General features: G+C 39.9%; 1 protein-coding gene across 1 annotated transcript in view; it reads left to right on the forward strand.

Annotated features, from left to right (window-relative positions):
* Nucleotides 1-17309, forward strand: part of SYTL5 (synaptotagmin like 5) — a 97473-nt gene that overhangs the window by 23799 nt on the left and 56365 nt on the right. The window contains exons 2-3 of the mRNA XM_014954072.1: nt 5013-5521; nt 16687-16902. Coding sequence (XP_014809558.1) covers nt 5403-5521; nt 16687-16902 — 335 coding nt within the window. The 5' untranslated portion in view covers nt 5013-5402. The remainder of the gene's footprint in view (nt 1-5012; nt 5522-16686; nt 16903-17309) is intronic.

Here is a 17309-nt window from a genome sequence, read left to right on the forward strand (position 1 = left end):
ACAAATATGAGCTTCTCTTGAGATACCTTCTGAAGCTTCAGCAGCTAGGCAGTGTCCGGTTAGGAAAGCTCTTATTTTTGAGTAGCAATGTCATAGTGCAGAAAAAAATCTGGAAGGTAACGTCATGTCAATTACCTTGTTGGTACACATATGTTAGATAGCTGGCTCACAGAAAAACTGGGCTATTTCAGCAGCAGATGTGTTACTGCAGCCCTGAACACAAAAGCTCTATTGCCAACGTCCTTGAGACTGTGTTCCCCCAACGAAGCAAGGAGGGAATTTTGAGGATGCTGTTTTTTAAGACGGTCATTGGAGGGTTTTACATCTTCCTAATACTGAGTATGGGATCATTCAAAAGGCTACCATCCCAGCTCTTGAGGATAATATTTTTGCTAATTCACAAGGTATTTTAACCTACATAGAATTGGTTGAACACATAAGCAGGTAAAATTGTATTTCCTGACAATTGCTACATCCTACTATTAACATGCTAAAAGCAGTTAAAACTCACAAGATTTTTGTTGTAAATGGGACTTAAGGATCTATTCTCAGGTATGCTTAGTAAAAAATAGAAAGAAAGGACGAAAACCCATTGTGAACAGAATAAAATTTCAGATGATGATGGTCTTTCTATAAGGATAGTTTTTACTACAAACATCTTTTTGTCAGTGTGGGTAACATGAATTGAATTTGCATTTATCTAGCTGCCTATTTGGTAAGCATTATGACATTCTGCATTATTCTCTATATTGCAAACTCTAATGTAGTTTCTGTTGTCTTTACAAACAAGAATATAATAATTTCTATTAAAATTTCACATAGTTCCCCTGAAAGGTCAGCAGTCAGCATCAAGTACTAGAATTTTGTTGACTAGACCACTGTCCAGTGACTCTGCTCTGGTCTTTCTGAGCCAGTCTCATCTGGCAGTGGTAACTGGTGACTCATCAGGAAGGCAGTGGTAACCCGGAGATCAGTTGCAGTGTCAGGTTGTGCCTGTGAGCAATAAGTATAATTCTTCTGTTCTCTCTTTTGTTAACCTCTTCTGGTGTGTTTCTGCTCTCCAGGCCTTCAAACCTCTTACCCCCACCGCTGGTGCTGGCCCTGGCCCCTAAATCCAGTCTCTTCCTTGCCTATTCCTGAGAGTAGCCAGTAGCAGTTGCTGTGACTGCCTTGGTTGCTGTGGCTCAGAAGGATCTCCATTCATGTGGGATTTAGGTTCTACCTGCTTTCTACCTGCATGTGTTGCCTCTGCTGCCAGTGGTGTGTGTTCTGTGGTTTAGGATTTCCTCACTGATGAAAGCTGTAAGAAGCTTAATAGGGCACGATCTTTCAGCTGATTTACATCTGGCACAGGACAAAGTAGCACTTCCTTTAATTTTAAGTCCGTCTAATCTGACAGTGTGATTTCATCGCTCTTACCACTGCTTAGTTCTGCTCTGGAGTCTGTATATTGGACCCTGTGGTCCAGGTAGCAAATTAAATAATTGGATTCCCAATTACGGTATGTCAACTTAGTAATTTTGGTTTTCATATGTGCCTCCCTGTATTTGAGAGAAAAATCTTCCAGGACATTCAAGGCAACAGATATGCTTAGCCAAAGGGAATTTTTGTGGCTTGTTGGATAGGAGTAATAACCTCTTTAGATTTATAAGAAAAAAGCTCAGAAAATGTGGCCAGATGTCAACTTAATCCTTTGAAGTGGTTTTTCTCTTCCCTGAATTCCCAGTACCAGAATACATCTTACAAGGTGGAGTGTTCTTGTCAGCCTGCTTTTGTACCGCTGTGCTGTTCTACAAGAACCCTAGTTACCTGTAGCCCATCATCAAGACAATAATGGCGTTGTCAGAGACCATTTTTAACACTTTTATTGTCCTAGATTTCTAGTTGTATTGCTCATTTTTCCCCTTAACCTCTTGGGTTTCCATTTTTTTCAATAAAACTTGGCCTTTTTTCTTCATTTAAAAAAAACCAAAAACAAAGCCTGTCAGAATACAGTGTGAGCTATGCTACCCCTGCGAGGAAAACTAGTGAACAGAAATTTGGAGCACCTTGAGCAGCCAAGCAACTTAGCTTATTCTCTGACTGCTCAACTTGGCTCTGTGAGTTTTATGCCCATACCCCATGTTCCCTACCCCACTGATGTTAGGATCCAGTTGGGATGAAAGGACTGTTTTCACCAGGCATTTTGCTAGGCAGTTCAAGAAAGAAGCTAGGCTTCTTGATAATTATGAAGTATAATTCACATGTTGGGCTTCTTCCTTTTGCTTACAGGTAACTTGGCATTACGGTGTTAATAGAAACACCATTTTCAAGAACTTAAGAATAAACAAAATGCTCCTGTATTTCATTTTTTCTATTAAAATCAATGCAAAGAATCAAAGTAAATTTTTTCCATGTGTGTTTTTGTCCTGGTTTGAGTTAAACAGAACTAATTTTCTTTTCAGTAATTTCACTTTTCAGATAAGCCTCTTCTCATTCTCTTAGCCTTTATATGTTTAAGATGGCAATCTAGACAGAAGTAGTAGTCTGTGATTTGTTTGTTTCCCAATTTTCAGTAATAGTAAGCTCATAATTGGCAATTGCTGCCTTGTATTGATTTTTTGTGTGCTTTCAGTTTATGTATGACTTTTCTGTCCCATTTTCTTACCCGATGAAAGTGACACTGATAGTTGAATCTGTATTGTGGAAAGACTGAGATTTATATTACTGTTTTCTTAGAGGGAAAAAAAGAGAAAAAGTTGAAAATACTTATAAGTTAGTTGTGTATACTTTGTGGTAATTTTATTAATTTGAAAATTTTAAAGACTAATGGAAACAGATAAGATATCTGATGAAATTCCCATGCACATGTAAGACTAATATGAGGAAAAAAATCTCCTTTGAACTTGAATTGTGCCATTTCTATCCTTTATTAATAAATAGTCAGATAACTGGGGGAATGGGATAGTTCAAAGCATATTCTGAAGTGGCTGGTGAAAAGCAACACAAGAATTTCATTTGATGCCATTGGCAACAGTATTTGCTGCTTCAGTGGTTGTCAGGAAGGGAAACAGAAGAACATCTTGTCTTACACCCATAGTTGTCTTAAACTGTGAACACTACTTCTTCAATTCTCTTTGTTAAAACCTTTCTGAGCTAACTGTTGAAAGCTAGGGAAGCAAGGGCTGCTTTAACAACAAACAAACAAACAAAAGTTAGATTTCTTAAAAGCTTAGTTCTTCCAGCATGCATAATATAATATATATCTGCATTAGCTTATAGCATATGTGCATCTATGTATACACACATATGTATTTGCCCTTATGTATGATGATGTGGATGCGGTTTTTGTGCATAAATGGGTTTATGTTTGTACATTGTATGTAATGTGTGTATGCTTCAAGGCACAATGTGCATCTGTTCACATAGCTTAATTTTTTTCAGGAAAAGTGTCTTGAAGGTTGTGCTTGTGTTTACTTATGAGACTCTGAAGGCTGGATTTTCCAACCAATTAACTACAAGTTTTAGATATTTTCCAAGTAGCATCCTAGTGACTCTTTTTCCAAATAAGGGCAAGTTCAGAGCTGCAGTTTGGACAATGGTGTCTCTTCTGGTTTTGTTTGGAAATCTGTGTAGAAATGACCAAAAAAAAACAAAAGGGAAAAAAAAAGATAAATTTGTCTTTCTTACTTCTCGGTGGCTACATAGGATCATAGAATGTTCCAGGCTGGAAGGGACCTCCAAAGGTCATCTAGTCCCACCTCCATGCAGTCAGCAGGGACACCCCCAACTAGACCAGGTTGTCCAGAGCCTCATTGAGCCTCACCTTGAGTATTTCCAGGGAAGGGGCCTCAACCACCTCCCTGGGCAACCTGTTCCAGTGCTCCACCACCCTCACAGTAAAGAACTTTCTCCTAATCTCCAATCTAAATCTGCTCCCCTCCAGCTTAAAGCCATTGTCCCTCGTCCTATCACTACAGGCCTTTGTAAACAGGCTCTCCCAAGCCTTTCTGTAGGCCCCCTTCAGGTACTGGAAGGCCACTATTAGGTCTCCCAGGAGCCTCCCCTTCTCTAGGCTGAACAACCCCAGCTCCCTCAGCCTGTCCTTGTAGCAGAGGTGCTCCAACTCCCTGATCATCCTTGTGGCCCTCCTCTGGACCCGCTCCATCAGGTCCATGTCTTTCCCATATTGAGGGCTCCAGACCTGGACACAATACTCCAGGTGAGGTCTCACCAGAGCAGAGCCAAGTGGCAGAATCACTTCTCCGGACCTGCTGACAATGCATCTTTTGATGCAGCCCAGGATGTGACTGGCCTTCTGGGCTGCAGCTGCACACTGCCTGCTCATGTCCAGCTTCTCATCCATCAGCACCCCCAAGTCCCTTTCCTCAGGGCTGCTTTCTAATACCTCACCCCCTAGTCTGTACTGATGGCGAGGATCGTTCTGGCCATTGATTTACATGTTAGTAAGTCGCTCTAAGTTCTCGCTGTATTTACTGGAAGGGAATGGCCATTTCTAGAACATGTCATCCTAAATTAAGTGTCTGCAGTAAGAGGATAAATCACTCCTTGAAAGTTCCTATTTCTCCGAATTGACTGTGAAGCAAGTGTAATGGATGACTTGCCAAGATGCAGGTGTATACTTGTTCTGAGTGAGTCTTTTATTTAGTGCTGTCCTCTGCAGACCTTCCAATTGTCAATTTTTACTTTTCCCTTAAAGGGAAATGAGTAGAATCATTTCTCTCCCCCTGCCCCTATGCTTATTACTGTTAGGATGGAAATATTACAAGGTGAATATAGTCATTTAAATGTATTGCAGTAGGAGGATAATTGCATAGCCCTCTGGGAGCATAATAATCAAACATTAGCAAGTAAATAAACAAAAACATAGGAAAGATGACATATAAGTAGTTCCTGAGATAACCTGGTAGTCTGCAAGCCATTTCTTGGTGGCTTTCAAACCATTACTAGATTAAGCCTTTCCTGCAATGGTAATGTCAAAATCACCTACACTTGTTTGTTTTGACTTTCAGGTAGTTTGAAATAAGGATACCCAGCTATTTTGTGATTGCAAACTACAATTATGCCAGGAAGCTGATTCTGCAGCTGCTTGTGAGTGCAATCTGAAGGCCTGCAACGTGCCAGTGAGCATCAGCAAGGACGCAGGGCATTCAGTAACCAGGAAAATGACTGGCTTTCTTGAGGAAGAAACAAAGAAGCAGCCTTTATTTCTTGCCTAGTTGTAAGGCAAAGCAATGCAATATTGACACCTGGTTAACTTAAAGAAGTATTTTTTTTAAATACCTTTTGACTGTGTGGGTCTTGCAAGTCTGATACAAACGTGCTTCTGGACTTGTGCAAATAAATCACTGGAAGAATCGATTGGAGAAAGCAGTCATTGAAAGAGTAGCTGTTGAAGAATCATGACGAAGCACTTGGAGATCATCAATTTGTCATTCTTGTTGGAGCATGAAAGGGAAACAATATTGGGAGTACTGAAGAGAGATGAATATCTGAAAAAAGTTGAAGATAAAAGGATAAGGTAACCCTTTTTATTATTGTTAAAAAATATATTCTGTGACACAGATATTTTTATGGCACCTAGCGAAGATTTTCTAGATGCACCGGGAGAAGGATGAGTGTTGGGAGGCAGCACAGTTAAAGTAAAGTGTATTAGAAAGAAAGAAAATTGCTTGGTATGTGGTAAATAAAAGATTTTTTTTTCCCATTGCTTCAAGGAAAAAAAGTAAGAAAGATAACAAGTGCAAAAATATATGGCAAATTTTTTTAAATTTCAGATTCAGTAGATTTTGCCCAGTTTGGCTGAATTTTCCCCCTGTGAATGGGAGGGTTTAGTAAGGTTCCTGAACTTTCTTCCTCTGAGAGGAACTCTAAGCTTTATGAGGAAAGGGGAAGTTTGGAAGGTGTTGCAGGGAGAGAAAGTAGGTGTCTGCCTCTGTACAGAACTCCATGCATCATGGTGCAAAGGTGAGTTAATGGTCTTTTTCTTTCTGTTGCATTTTTTTTCTGTTCTGTTACAAAATTTTCATTCTGATTTCATTCTGTTACAAAATAGGGAGGAGGAGGAGGGACATTTCATTTTTCAAATGACGTAGATTTACTAATATATAAATAAAATTGAAGTTCTCAGGTATGGATCTCAAAAGTTGCTGATGGGAGAAGTAGAGACTCAGTGTATTATGAGAGTCCATGTGTTATTTTCTGAGAAAAAAAAGGTAAAAATCAAAGTTTAGAGAACAATGTGTGGGGGCAGGCTGAGAGTCAGCTCTTTTAGATGACTCAGATTCAGTTAGTTCAGCTAAGCGTCAGTTCTGCAAAGGTTCATATGCTTTTCCAGTATTTTGTTGCTGCTTCCTCTCGCTTCTACCCACTGCCCTTTTAAACTTTTATACAGTGCTAGTTCTGAGAAACGAGCTTAGTGTGGATGCGTGCAGGGCTTGGTGTTGGTGAGGCTGCTGAGTGTAATGGATGAGAAAGGGAGGATTTCCAGCCTTTGCTGGTTTCTGTCCATGTATTCCAAGGCATTGTTCTTCCCTTTGATTTGCTAAAAAGCATTTTAAACATTGTGCGTTGCAGAGATGTACATTTAGCACCTGCGAAGGTTTCTTTTGTATAAAACTACTATTTGGAAATCCATGCAGAGCTAGCCGCCGGTTTTGGAAGTCTTTCTACCTTGAGAGAACCAAGTCTAAGTGCAATGCCCCAATTGGCATGCAGCCCATTTGACTGGGGAAACAGAGCAGCCCATCTAAATAGAGTGGGCTAAAACTGATTGGTGCTTCTGCTGCAAGACTGGAAGAAAAGGTGTTTCTTTGTGTTGGTGTGGGCAAATTAATCATTTCATCGCCTTCGTGATTTGTCAGATGAAGAAGAAAACAGAACACAAGACAACAGATGGAGCACTGTTTGTTCCAGGCATTGTAGTCTGTTTTGTAATAGGCTAAGCATTTCAAAGTAAGTATTTCAGTTTTCTAAGGTGGTGGCCTTGGAAATGTATGAAGTGCCAATAGTCATCGATTTCAAGCGTTGGTATGAAGTGCAGATCACTAGCTTCTCAAACTCTCAGAAAGCTTTCCTTTCTACTACTGTTGTTTCCCAAACTCAAGTGGAAAGTTGAAACTCCTGAGTTTTTATAGACTTTCTTTGGTTGGTTGATTTAGATTTTTTGTTGTTTTTTTAACATGATGTCTTAAACCCCCTAATTTTCTGAGCTTTTTGGCACTACCGGAGTCCCTCTGCCAAAACTACCAAGTTTTAGAACCCAAGGCACCTCTGGAGGATGCGGTTCAGTAAAGCAACAGGTGGTATTGACTTATCTGTGTTTTGGTACAAATGGAAAGAGCATCCAAAGAAAAGGCTGAAAATGAAGTTAATCTGAAATATAATGATGTTTAGGATGTGATGCTTATGCATAAGCAATGAGATGATTATGCATACTTCTAGCACCTGTATATGAACCAATTGGTTTCAGATTAAGAGTATATTTGGAGAATTGTCACTACACCATACTGTGCCTGATAATGGTAGAAAGTAGTTTATAAAAGACATCCAAGATATACAAACTATAAAGAACTAGGTATGTAACTGCTTCCTAGGAGACTTCATAATTTTTCTTTCTGAATACAGCTTGGCAAGGATATCTTTAATTATGGCTTATAAGTATACTTCAGAGGAACATTTGTTGTCTTAGGAATTCCATTTGGTGCAATCTGTTCAATATTTTATTGAAGTACTTTGCAGAAGAACAGGTCCCTTTGTATTTATTTTCAAGGCTTTTTTCATTTTGGCAAGATGCTTACTTGTACATTGTACTGAAGAATTTTTATTATTGTGTTAGTTCTTGGTAATCGTGTTTTCTGTTCCTATTAGGCTTCAAAAGCCATCGTAACTTGAAAGGGTCTTTCTACGCAACATGAAAGCAATAATAAGTGTAGGAGTCCAAATAATGAAATTGTTAAGAGTTATTTTCACTGTCACTGCTCATACTTGTGTTCTGGAGTGCAGGTGGCTGTTCTTGTGTTTTTATTTGATGTACAAATATTTCACCTTCATGCGAGAGAAACACAGAAGGCAGCAAGCAGTCTTTCTGTGGTCTAGTTTTGATAATACAAATAAGCAACCTGCTCAATAAATGTTAGGGTTTATGTTCTTAACTTTAAGTGTGCATTTTGCGTGACTGGAAGTTTTCTTTGAATATTGATTCAAAGGTGTTAGTAGATTACTTGTGCAAATAACCTACAGTGTTCTAAACATTGCTCTACAGTATTTTTGACATCAGTAGAATGACATCATGACGGTTTTCAAATGCTAAGATTATTTGGGTGAAACTGGTAAATTACATAGAGCTAAAATAGCTAAAAATAGTGAACTTAACCATATTGAGGATGAAAATTAGGGTGTTTCTTTTTTTAACACCTAAGTTGCTGGGAGAAACTTGCATCCAGATAATGTCAGTCAGGACACTCTGAACTGAATGTTTTGGTCTGAAACGTGTATCTTTTTCGTTATTTCCCCATCCTTCTACTATTTTTTAATAGCTTTTTTCTTTAAAGACCCTTTTTATGAAAACCCATATCACATTTAATGTGTAGTGTGGCAAGTCATGAAAACACTACTAAATGGAAAGAATGTATTTGCTGAAAGCGGGGTGTACCCTGTACTGGGTGTGTTTCATCTAACTGCTGTTGGTTTGTTTCTGTTCCAACAGCAGCCCCAGTGCATCCTCCCCAGCTCTGGTGTTACACAGGGAACTCGGTCTGGTGGTCATAGCATTTTGCATTTGGAGCTAGCTCTTCACCTCTGCTCTGCTGCCACAGAGCAAACATGCAGGACACATCTAATGCTTACCTGTGTTGTTTTCTTACCTTGACTATTTTTCTAGATAACGTTTAAAATACAAAGGTTCTTTTCATTCTTTATGAAGCATAGCTGTGAATACCATGCTTTTAGAAGAGGAGACAACAGAGTAATAATTGCTGAACTGAGAGAACAAAGGAGGAGGTTGCCAGTTTATTCCAAGGATAAGGCTTTATTGGGTTATTACTGGAATCATTCCCTTAGCATTTAGGTTGCCACAAGTAATGTAAGAATTCCACCAACCCCTATTCTGTATTGAAAAGGAAAGTTGGCATTCCCGTCTTTTCAGTTAGCTAAAATGGCATCTCCTTATGTGTCTGAAGAGATCCATAGAACCAATTTAGGGTATTAACTTCATTACAATGTAGGAGAAACTGTTAGCATGGATACCACCGTGTGGTAACTACGGGTAAGTACTTTAGAAAATAAAATACTGAGTAACGGGAATGGGCATTGACTGCTTGTTGATTATACATTTGGACTTGTTTATAAGCACTGAATGATTGCAAGAGAGCATATAGTATTGTATATGGTCTCTGTTTTTGGCCTATAAATATTTTAAGGAAAGAGTCCTTATGTTACAACATATTGCTCATCCATACTTGTATGGGAAGTTAGGAGGTTGCTTGTCTGGCAGCTATCTCATTTGTCAAGTGAATTTAACACATTGCTATTCTTTGAACCAGAGACTTTTCCATCAAAAACTAGTTGCTGTTCCCAGTAATCTAAGGGCAGAGATGCCTGTTTTGCTCTCCAGTGTTCTTCGAGTACGAAGATACTCCTTTGCTGAAAATTTGTGATGGTGATTGATTCTCATACTCTGGGTACAATTTATTTTATCAAAGACTAGTAAGAAACCAACCAGCTGTTTGCATTTTACTTGAGAGGATGAGGTATTTGCTCAGAAAACAGTTCATCTGTGGAAGTTTGTCATCATTATAGTATCCAATATCATTTCAGTTTCCATGCCTCCTTCCTTGTCTTCTGCCATTCGTTATGCCAGTTCTCTTTTCCTTTGTAAATTCATTCTTTGCCTTTCCCTGTTTCTTTTTGTTGCCACCAATATACCTCTGTACTCAGACATTCTTAAGGCAGTTTTTGTCATACAGATCTGTTACATACACAAAATATGAAAATCTGTGCTTATAAAATAAGAACCTAAAAAATACTTCAGGTACTCAAATGGCTAGATTTTACAATGCAAGGAGATCTCAGTGGATATTGGTAATACTCCATCCTTTTGTGAATTGTCAAAAATATTTACTCTTACTTTCCACATGTTGTGTCAGACAGTGGAGAGAATCTGCTTGAATTTGGAGGAGGTACTGGCAATCAGTCCAGGGAGGAAATTTAATTTCTCCCTCAGCCTCCAGAAGTGTCTTGATACCAGTTTGTGCACACAAAAATTCTCTAGTATTTAAGTTAACAGCTGCACAGCTTCAGAAGGAGGATGTGTCAACTCATTCATATAGGAAATAGAACTTTCTTGAGAAACAGGTGCAAGACTGGAACAATCTCATATATTTAATTTTTTTGCCAGCTGACGTCTTTAACTATAGTTGGTTGAGAACAGCTTTGTGGAGGTTTTTTAACTGTATTTTTTTAATAACTCTTTGAACTCTGGAATTTAGAATGGCAAAATAAAATTAGGAATACTTGGATTTTTCTATTCCACATCTTAAGATGAAAAAGATTTTTGACATGCGGAGAAGGAAGATGCAGGAGAAATTTGAAAATCAAACTGAGGAATCATGTATGCCATTACATTCAATAGTGGTTGTTCAAAAGAGGGAGAGGAGAAGAGATAAATTTATCAAAATCCTACTGGAATGAAAAAAACAACCCCAAAACAACGAACAATAAAACAGTTTGTTGTTTTTTGGTTGTTTTTTTTTTTTTTTTTAAAAAAAAGGAGTTATCTGACTCAAAGCAAGTGGATCATGCTTATAGAGTTAGAGCCAATCATGGCATTCCTTTAAGTGAATGGCTTGAGCAGTGAGTGTCTTGCGTCTTTCAGCAGTATAACTACTCTGCTTTTCAATCTTTGGGGAATAAATGTTAAAAACCAAAAGAACGAACAATAAAACAGTTTGTTGTTTTTTTGTTTGGCATTCATTTAAGTGAATGGCTTGAGCAGTGAGAGTGAGTGTCTTGCTTCTATCAGCAGTATAACTATTCTGCTTTTCAATCTTTGGGGAATAAATGTTGTCTAGGGTAAAGTGCACCAATAAGAAAAAATGAATCCGTTAAGGCTTTTCATTGCTTCTTACTTTTTGCAGGATTATGAGGATTTGGGAATCTTCCATCTATGGAGGCTGTCCCTCTGAGGGAACAAGCACCTTTGACCACCTCGTGACTTCTGGCATCAATGGGGAAGAGTCAGACACTTTTAGGGCCACTTTTGTGTCTCTTGCAGGTGGTGGGCAACTGTACCAAGAGCTACAACTGCTTGGTGCTCCTTAGTTTAGGTTTTGTAGAATTGTGGTCCTTGGTGCCTGCATTTTTCCCCTCATCTTTTCAAGGCATCGCATTTTCATATTTACTTGTTAGATGGACTTAATCTAGGATCTGATTTATTTCTCAAATTTGGTGTTAGCTAAGTCGTTTGTTTGTTTGTTTTGTTTCCTGCTTTGATATTTTATAAAGGCCTTTTAGGCCCCGTTTGGAAAGGCTTAGATTAAGTCATTCAGTGTTACTTGGAATACTATTTGCAACACAACTCTTCTCCATTGCACTCAACATATTTTCACAGAGAGTAGAGAGATCTTGATATAAATTCAGAGAGGAATGGCTAAGTATTCAGCTGTCTTTGTCAGTAACAAATTTGTTTTTAATAGCCATCTTCTATCAAACATCTATTGTAATAGATGGTTTAGAAACTTTGGCATATGATAGGATTTTTTTTCTCCAGCTGCTTATGAAATTGACTTCAGCTGAGTTTATTTTCTTTTTTGAATTACTAGAAAAGGATTGAGAAAGATTAATTCTTGCTTAATATTTGAGATTACAAATATCAAACTGTATGCTTAAATAGATTCCTTTAAAATTAAGGTGAGCTCATGAGCATTTAGAATACAGCTGATTCCTGTCTGGGAAGCTAAGAGTAGTGGTAACTCAGTCCAGCTACATGCTGCACTTGTTATCCCTTTTCAACATTGCATAGCTAGTGCAGGTAGGCTGTGGTTGTTTAGAGGCTTTTTTCAGATGACTTGCCCACTTCCTCCCACTCTTCCTGGCCCTTGAGACATTTCATTCCTTAATTCTTCAGATTCAAACATATTTATTATAGTCTGTCAGTAGTTCAATTCAACAAATAGTACAGGGAATCTCACAAGAAAGTTCACATCCAGTGTATCTGACTACATTCTTTGCTTGCTTTTTTAATTTTTCTATTTTATTTGTTGGATTAAGTGAGCAGAGAAGCTACAGGTTGACTTATTTTATCTCAGTCGTGAAAGGCAGCTCTGTATTAAAAAACAAGAAAGCAAACACTTTTCAGAATTCATGCTGTTGGCAGATCAACTTTCATCTGAGAAGGATTCAAGATTTTGTATCACGTAAACAGTGGAAAATACTGTTTCAATCACCACTGCTGAACAGTGGGAATAATACCTTTTTAATGTCAAAAGAATATCGATAAGTATTTCAACATGTTAATCTCTAAGCAAGCTTTTGTTTAAAAACACACTGTTTACTGGTTCAGGCTGGTAGAGATTTCCTTATTTTAGATTGGAACTCTTTGAAACACAGACTTTGTGCCCAGTGATGCTTCTGATTAAGCATGAAAGGGCCTGAGAGTTGCAGGGGTGCGGGAGAAGGCTGGAATGGAAGGAATTTAGTGAGGGTTTTGTTTCAAATTAGACACCTGGATGCAGTCTATAGTTATGATAATTACCAAAGTAATTACCAAAGTGACGGCGTCATACTAACTGTGGGTCACTGAGATCCCACCCCCTTGCTCAAAGCACAGTAAGCTATCACTTGCCCATGGGATGCAGTTCTTGCCAGGAGCCTGGTCCAGGAGCTCTCCATGGGCTGCAGCTTCCTTCAGGGCATGCTCACCTGCTCCAGCAAGGGGTCCTCCATGGGCTGCAGGGAGACAACCTTGCTTCACCATGACCTTCTCCATGAGCTGTAGGGAAATCTGGCAGCTGGAGCACTTCTTCCTCCTCCTCCTTCACTGACTTGGTGTCTGCAGGGCTATTCCACGTTTTCCTCACTCCTCTTGCTAATAGCTGCTGTGCAGCATTTTTTACCCTTTCTTAAATATGTTATCACAGAAGTGCCACCAGTTTTGCTGAGGGGCTCAGCTTTGGCCATTGATGGATCTGCTTTGGAGGCAGCTGGAACTGGCTCTCCTTACAAAGACACAGCCTCTGATTTCAACGTACAGAGGCCACACCTGTAGCCCTCTCCAGTGCCAAAGCCCTGCCATGTAAACCCAGTACAGATGTAGATGTTGTGGTCAAGAGCATTCTGGTAGCTGGGGGCTAGGGGGGTTGGCCTTTAGTTCTTGGTCCGGAAGCAGCAGATAAATTGACTTTTGCTGTTTGAAGGCAGGCTTGTTTAGGAGGTAGATACAACGAGGCAGTGGCAAAAGTGTTGATTATCTGCCTTTCCTATGCACAATGGCAATTTTGCAGCGCAGTTGGCAGTTGCTGTAGTGCAGGTCACGCATCTCCATTTGGAACTGGATGATTGACAGAAGAGGAAAATCGACACAGACCTGTAACTAAGTGTATCTCTGCAGGAGGTAGGTAGATGTAAGATGCAATCAATAAACTGCAAGAACAGTTAGTAAAGTACCAAGAAAGCTCGTGAAGCCTGGGCAGACTTTTGAAGGCTATGGCTATGAGAGAGGCTTTTTGGATTGAATGTGGGAGAAGAGTCCAAAATGGAATGAAGAAATCATTTTTGAACAGAGGCCAACAGAGGAAAGCGCTTGACAGGATTCGTAGTGGCTGCCTGGAGGGATTGGACATGCCCTTTTTTCAAAAGCTGTCAGAGGTTGAGCATCTGCAGGCCAGGTGGCTGCAGAGCAGCTGCTGTTTGTGGGATCCCAGTGGGAAACAAAATGCTAGCCAACCTTTTAGCAAGGCAATGTATCCACAAATAACCTAATTCTGCCAGAGCTTAGTCCCTGGTGGCCTAAGCAATGTTCCCAGCCTCCTTCACTGGGCTGTGACCTGTAATCTTTTATTGATTTTAACTTCCCAAAGTGTTTTTCTTCCTGACACTTTCTTATTGATCTTTAGGTGAAGCTGGAAGCCTTTTTTTTTTTTTAAATCCCCCTTAAAGCATCTGTGTGTATTCAGAGACTGTGGTTTCAGTGGAGTGCTTCATGATAGAGGGACTCTGGAGGCTCTTGGCTTATGGCAGTGCATGAAGGAGAGCATAGGGAAAGGTGAGGGAATGGGGATGCAGCTACACCCAGGCATGTAAAACTGGCATTTGAAAGAACTTAGCAGCTGTTGAACTGATGCCCTGGGGAGGAGGCAGTCTTGTGTAGGGCAGAGTGCAGGAAGGGTTTGAAGGGATGGAGGATCTTAATATACGGTGGTTTTGTGGGGTGTGAGGTGGGGAAAGTCAGAAAAAAGCCTGAAGACAGCAGGGCACCTGTAGGTTGTTTACTGAAAAGATTGAGATGGCTGAGAGGATAAGAGGAGCCTGGGGGCTGAGCAGATGGAGCTTCAGCTGAGAAGGGTTGAGTGGACATAACAATTTTGATGACATACAGGACTACATTAGCAGTTGAAGCTGGTGATTATCCCCCCTCTATTCAGCAATTGTGAGACCACACCTGGAATACAGTTTCTAGTTTGGGGGTCCCTGGAGCAGCAGGGGCATTGACATACTGGAGCATGTTCAATGGAGGGCCATCAAGACGTTTAGAGGGCTGAAGCACACTTGATGTAGGAGGAGAGGCAGAGGGATCTGAGTTTGCTTAGCCTTCAGAAGAGAAGGCAAAGGCAAGATGTGGTTGCTGTCTTCAAGTCCTTAGAGTGATGATATTGAAAAAATGGAGCCAGACTCTTTTCAGAGGTACCCAGTGAAAGAAAAAGAGGCAATCAGAACAAGCTGGAATGTGGGAGATTCTGAAAGATTCTGGTTAGATATTAGGAATGTTTTTTTTAAAAAAAAAATAAAATAAAAACCAAGAAAAAACCCAAACAAACAAAACCAACACCACCCCCCCACTCCCCCCAAAAAAATTAGAGAACAAGTCATATGAGGAGAGGCTGTGGGAACTGTGCATGTTTAGTTTGGAGAAGAGGAGGCTGAGGGGAGACCTCACTGCCCTCTACAACTACCTGAAAGGAGGTTGTAGAGAGGTGGGTGTTGGCCTCTTCTCCCAAGTGAATAATGACAGGACCAGAGGAAATGGTCTAAAGTTGCAGCAGGGGAGGTTTAGATTAGATATTAGGAAGAATGACTTTACTGAGAGAGTGGTCAGGCACTGGAACAGCCTGCCCAGGGAGGTGGTGGAGTCACCATCCCTGGAGGTATTTAAGAAACATATAGACATGGCTCTTCAGGGCATGCTCTAGTGCCCAAGATTATTGGTTTGTGGGTGGGTGTGATGTGGTGGGGTGTTGTGTTTTTGTTTTGTTGCTGTTGGTTTTTGGTTTTTGTTTTGTTTTTGTTTTTTTTTTAAGGTTGGACTTGATGGTCTCACAGGTCCCTTCCAACCCTGGTGATTCTGTGATTCTTTGATAACATCAAATCAGTCAGGTTCAGGAACAGAGACATTGTAGACTCTTTACTCAGAGTTACTCTGTTACTCAAGATTCAGTTGCCTGAATCAGATCAAAGCCTTGATCAGCCCAGTCTGGTCGGCCTGCTTTGGCTGGGAGTTTAGACTAGCTGACCTCCAATATTCCCTTCCAATCTAGATGGTTCTGTGGGTCAGGGTGGAGGGGTGAGAGCTAGAGGCTGTGACGTGGAAGGGAGAGCTCTGGAGTGAGGTCAGGAGCTATTGTCAGGCACAAGGAGCTATTAGTGATAGGTTTGGCTTATGATCGGGTCCTGCTTGAGTCCCTGGTTTGGGAAGACAGGCATAGAAAACTGCCTTTCCTGTCATCCTTCCAGACTCTTTCTCTTCAAATTCAATTTTTTGCTGTTGGAAATATGGTAGTTACATCTCACTTACAGTTATTTTCTCAATAAGGACCCAACTCATGCACCATTGGAATTGCAGCCTTCAAAATTAGGTCTTAAATGCAAGTATTTTTATCTTGCAGAGTCAGTGGCAGAACTAGTAATCTGCAAGTCACAATATTTAAACCGACTTTCTCCTTTCTTCTTTTCTTTTTTTTTTTTTTAAGTTTTGACATCCCATTGTAACACCACTATCTATTTACATGGTTTGAGTTAGCCAGTGTAGCATTGTGTATGCATTCCTAGATAACTGCACTGGCATGGTATTAAATACACACTAATTACAGGAAAGATTTTGTTTGTTTTCTTCTGTGAATGCTCAGGATAGTCCCAGTTTTGAGTTGCTGTCAACCTGGGCTCAGCATGACTTGAATTATTGATGAGGAACAAGCAAAGATGGTTTACCGATTGTCCAGAACTGCTCAGCTGTCTGCAGTTACTTGTACTGATCTACCACAAGATTTTCCTCTTGGCTGCATGTTTGAGAGGTGGAGGATGGATTTATTTTTCTTTGTCAAATAAGTGCCAAAAATACAGCAAATATAAAAAAAACCCTAATTGTATGTATTCGTATCTTGCAGTTTTTAGTGCTAAATCTTAATCTGTTAAAAAATTCTTACAGATCATTGAATCATATCTCCAAACTAAAAGATTTTGTTTTCTTACTTCTAGGAAATTGAAAAATGAGCTTCTGGAAGTGAGAAGGAAAGGTGGAAACCGTCATTGTCAACAGGACAACAGCAGAGTCTGTGTTCGCTGTCAGAAAAGCCTGGGCTTAATCTTTGACAGAGGAGACCTGTGCCAAACCTGCAAACTTCGAGTTTGCAACAAGTGTCGTGACGTGGCAGCTGACGGGCAGTGGAAGTGCTCAGTGTGTGCCAAGATTGCGTAAGTTGTGCAGCTTTCAAAAATTCATTTAGAGATTACCACTGTGTAAGTAATTTTGTGCTGCTGTCCCTGTTTTACATCCCCTTAGCACAAAAGCATATGCATGGCAAGTAGACAAGGGAAGAGGTGAAGAGGCTTATCAGTTGGTTTTATTTGCTACAATATTTTGCAGTATCTTTTTTTCCAGTTCCAAGCCAGTTTCAACTAGCTTGCTTTCTAAAGAGAGCTGCAAGCATCACAGATGTTGATGGGGAGTACTCTGAATATAAAAGAAAATTAGTTACAAGGCAGTGACAGTCTATTCACATTATGAAGACATAAATGTAAGAATCAAGTAATTCAAAATTAACAAAATAGAATTAAGAAAAAATGAGATCTGTGTGTTCTGATGTGGTAGGTGGATCTGT

This window comes from Calidris pugnax, unplaced genomic scaffold (genome assembly GCF_001431845.1).
Source record: "Calidris pugnax isolate Ruff unplaced genomic scaffold, ASM143184v1 scaffold246, whole genome shotgun sequence".
Classification (NCBI taxonomy): Eukaryota; Metazoa; Chordata; class Aves; order Charadriiformes; family Scolopacidae; genus Calidris; species Calidris pugnax.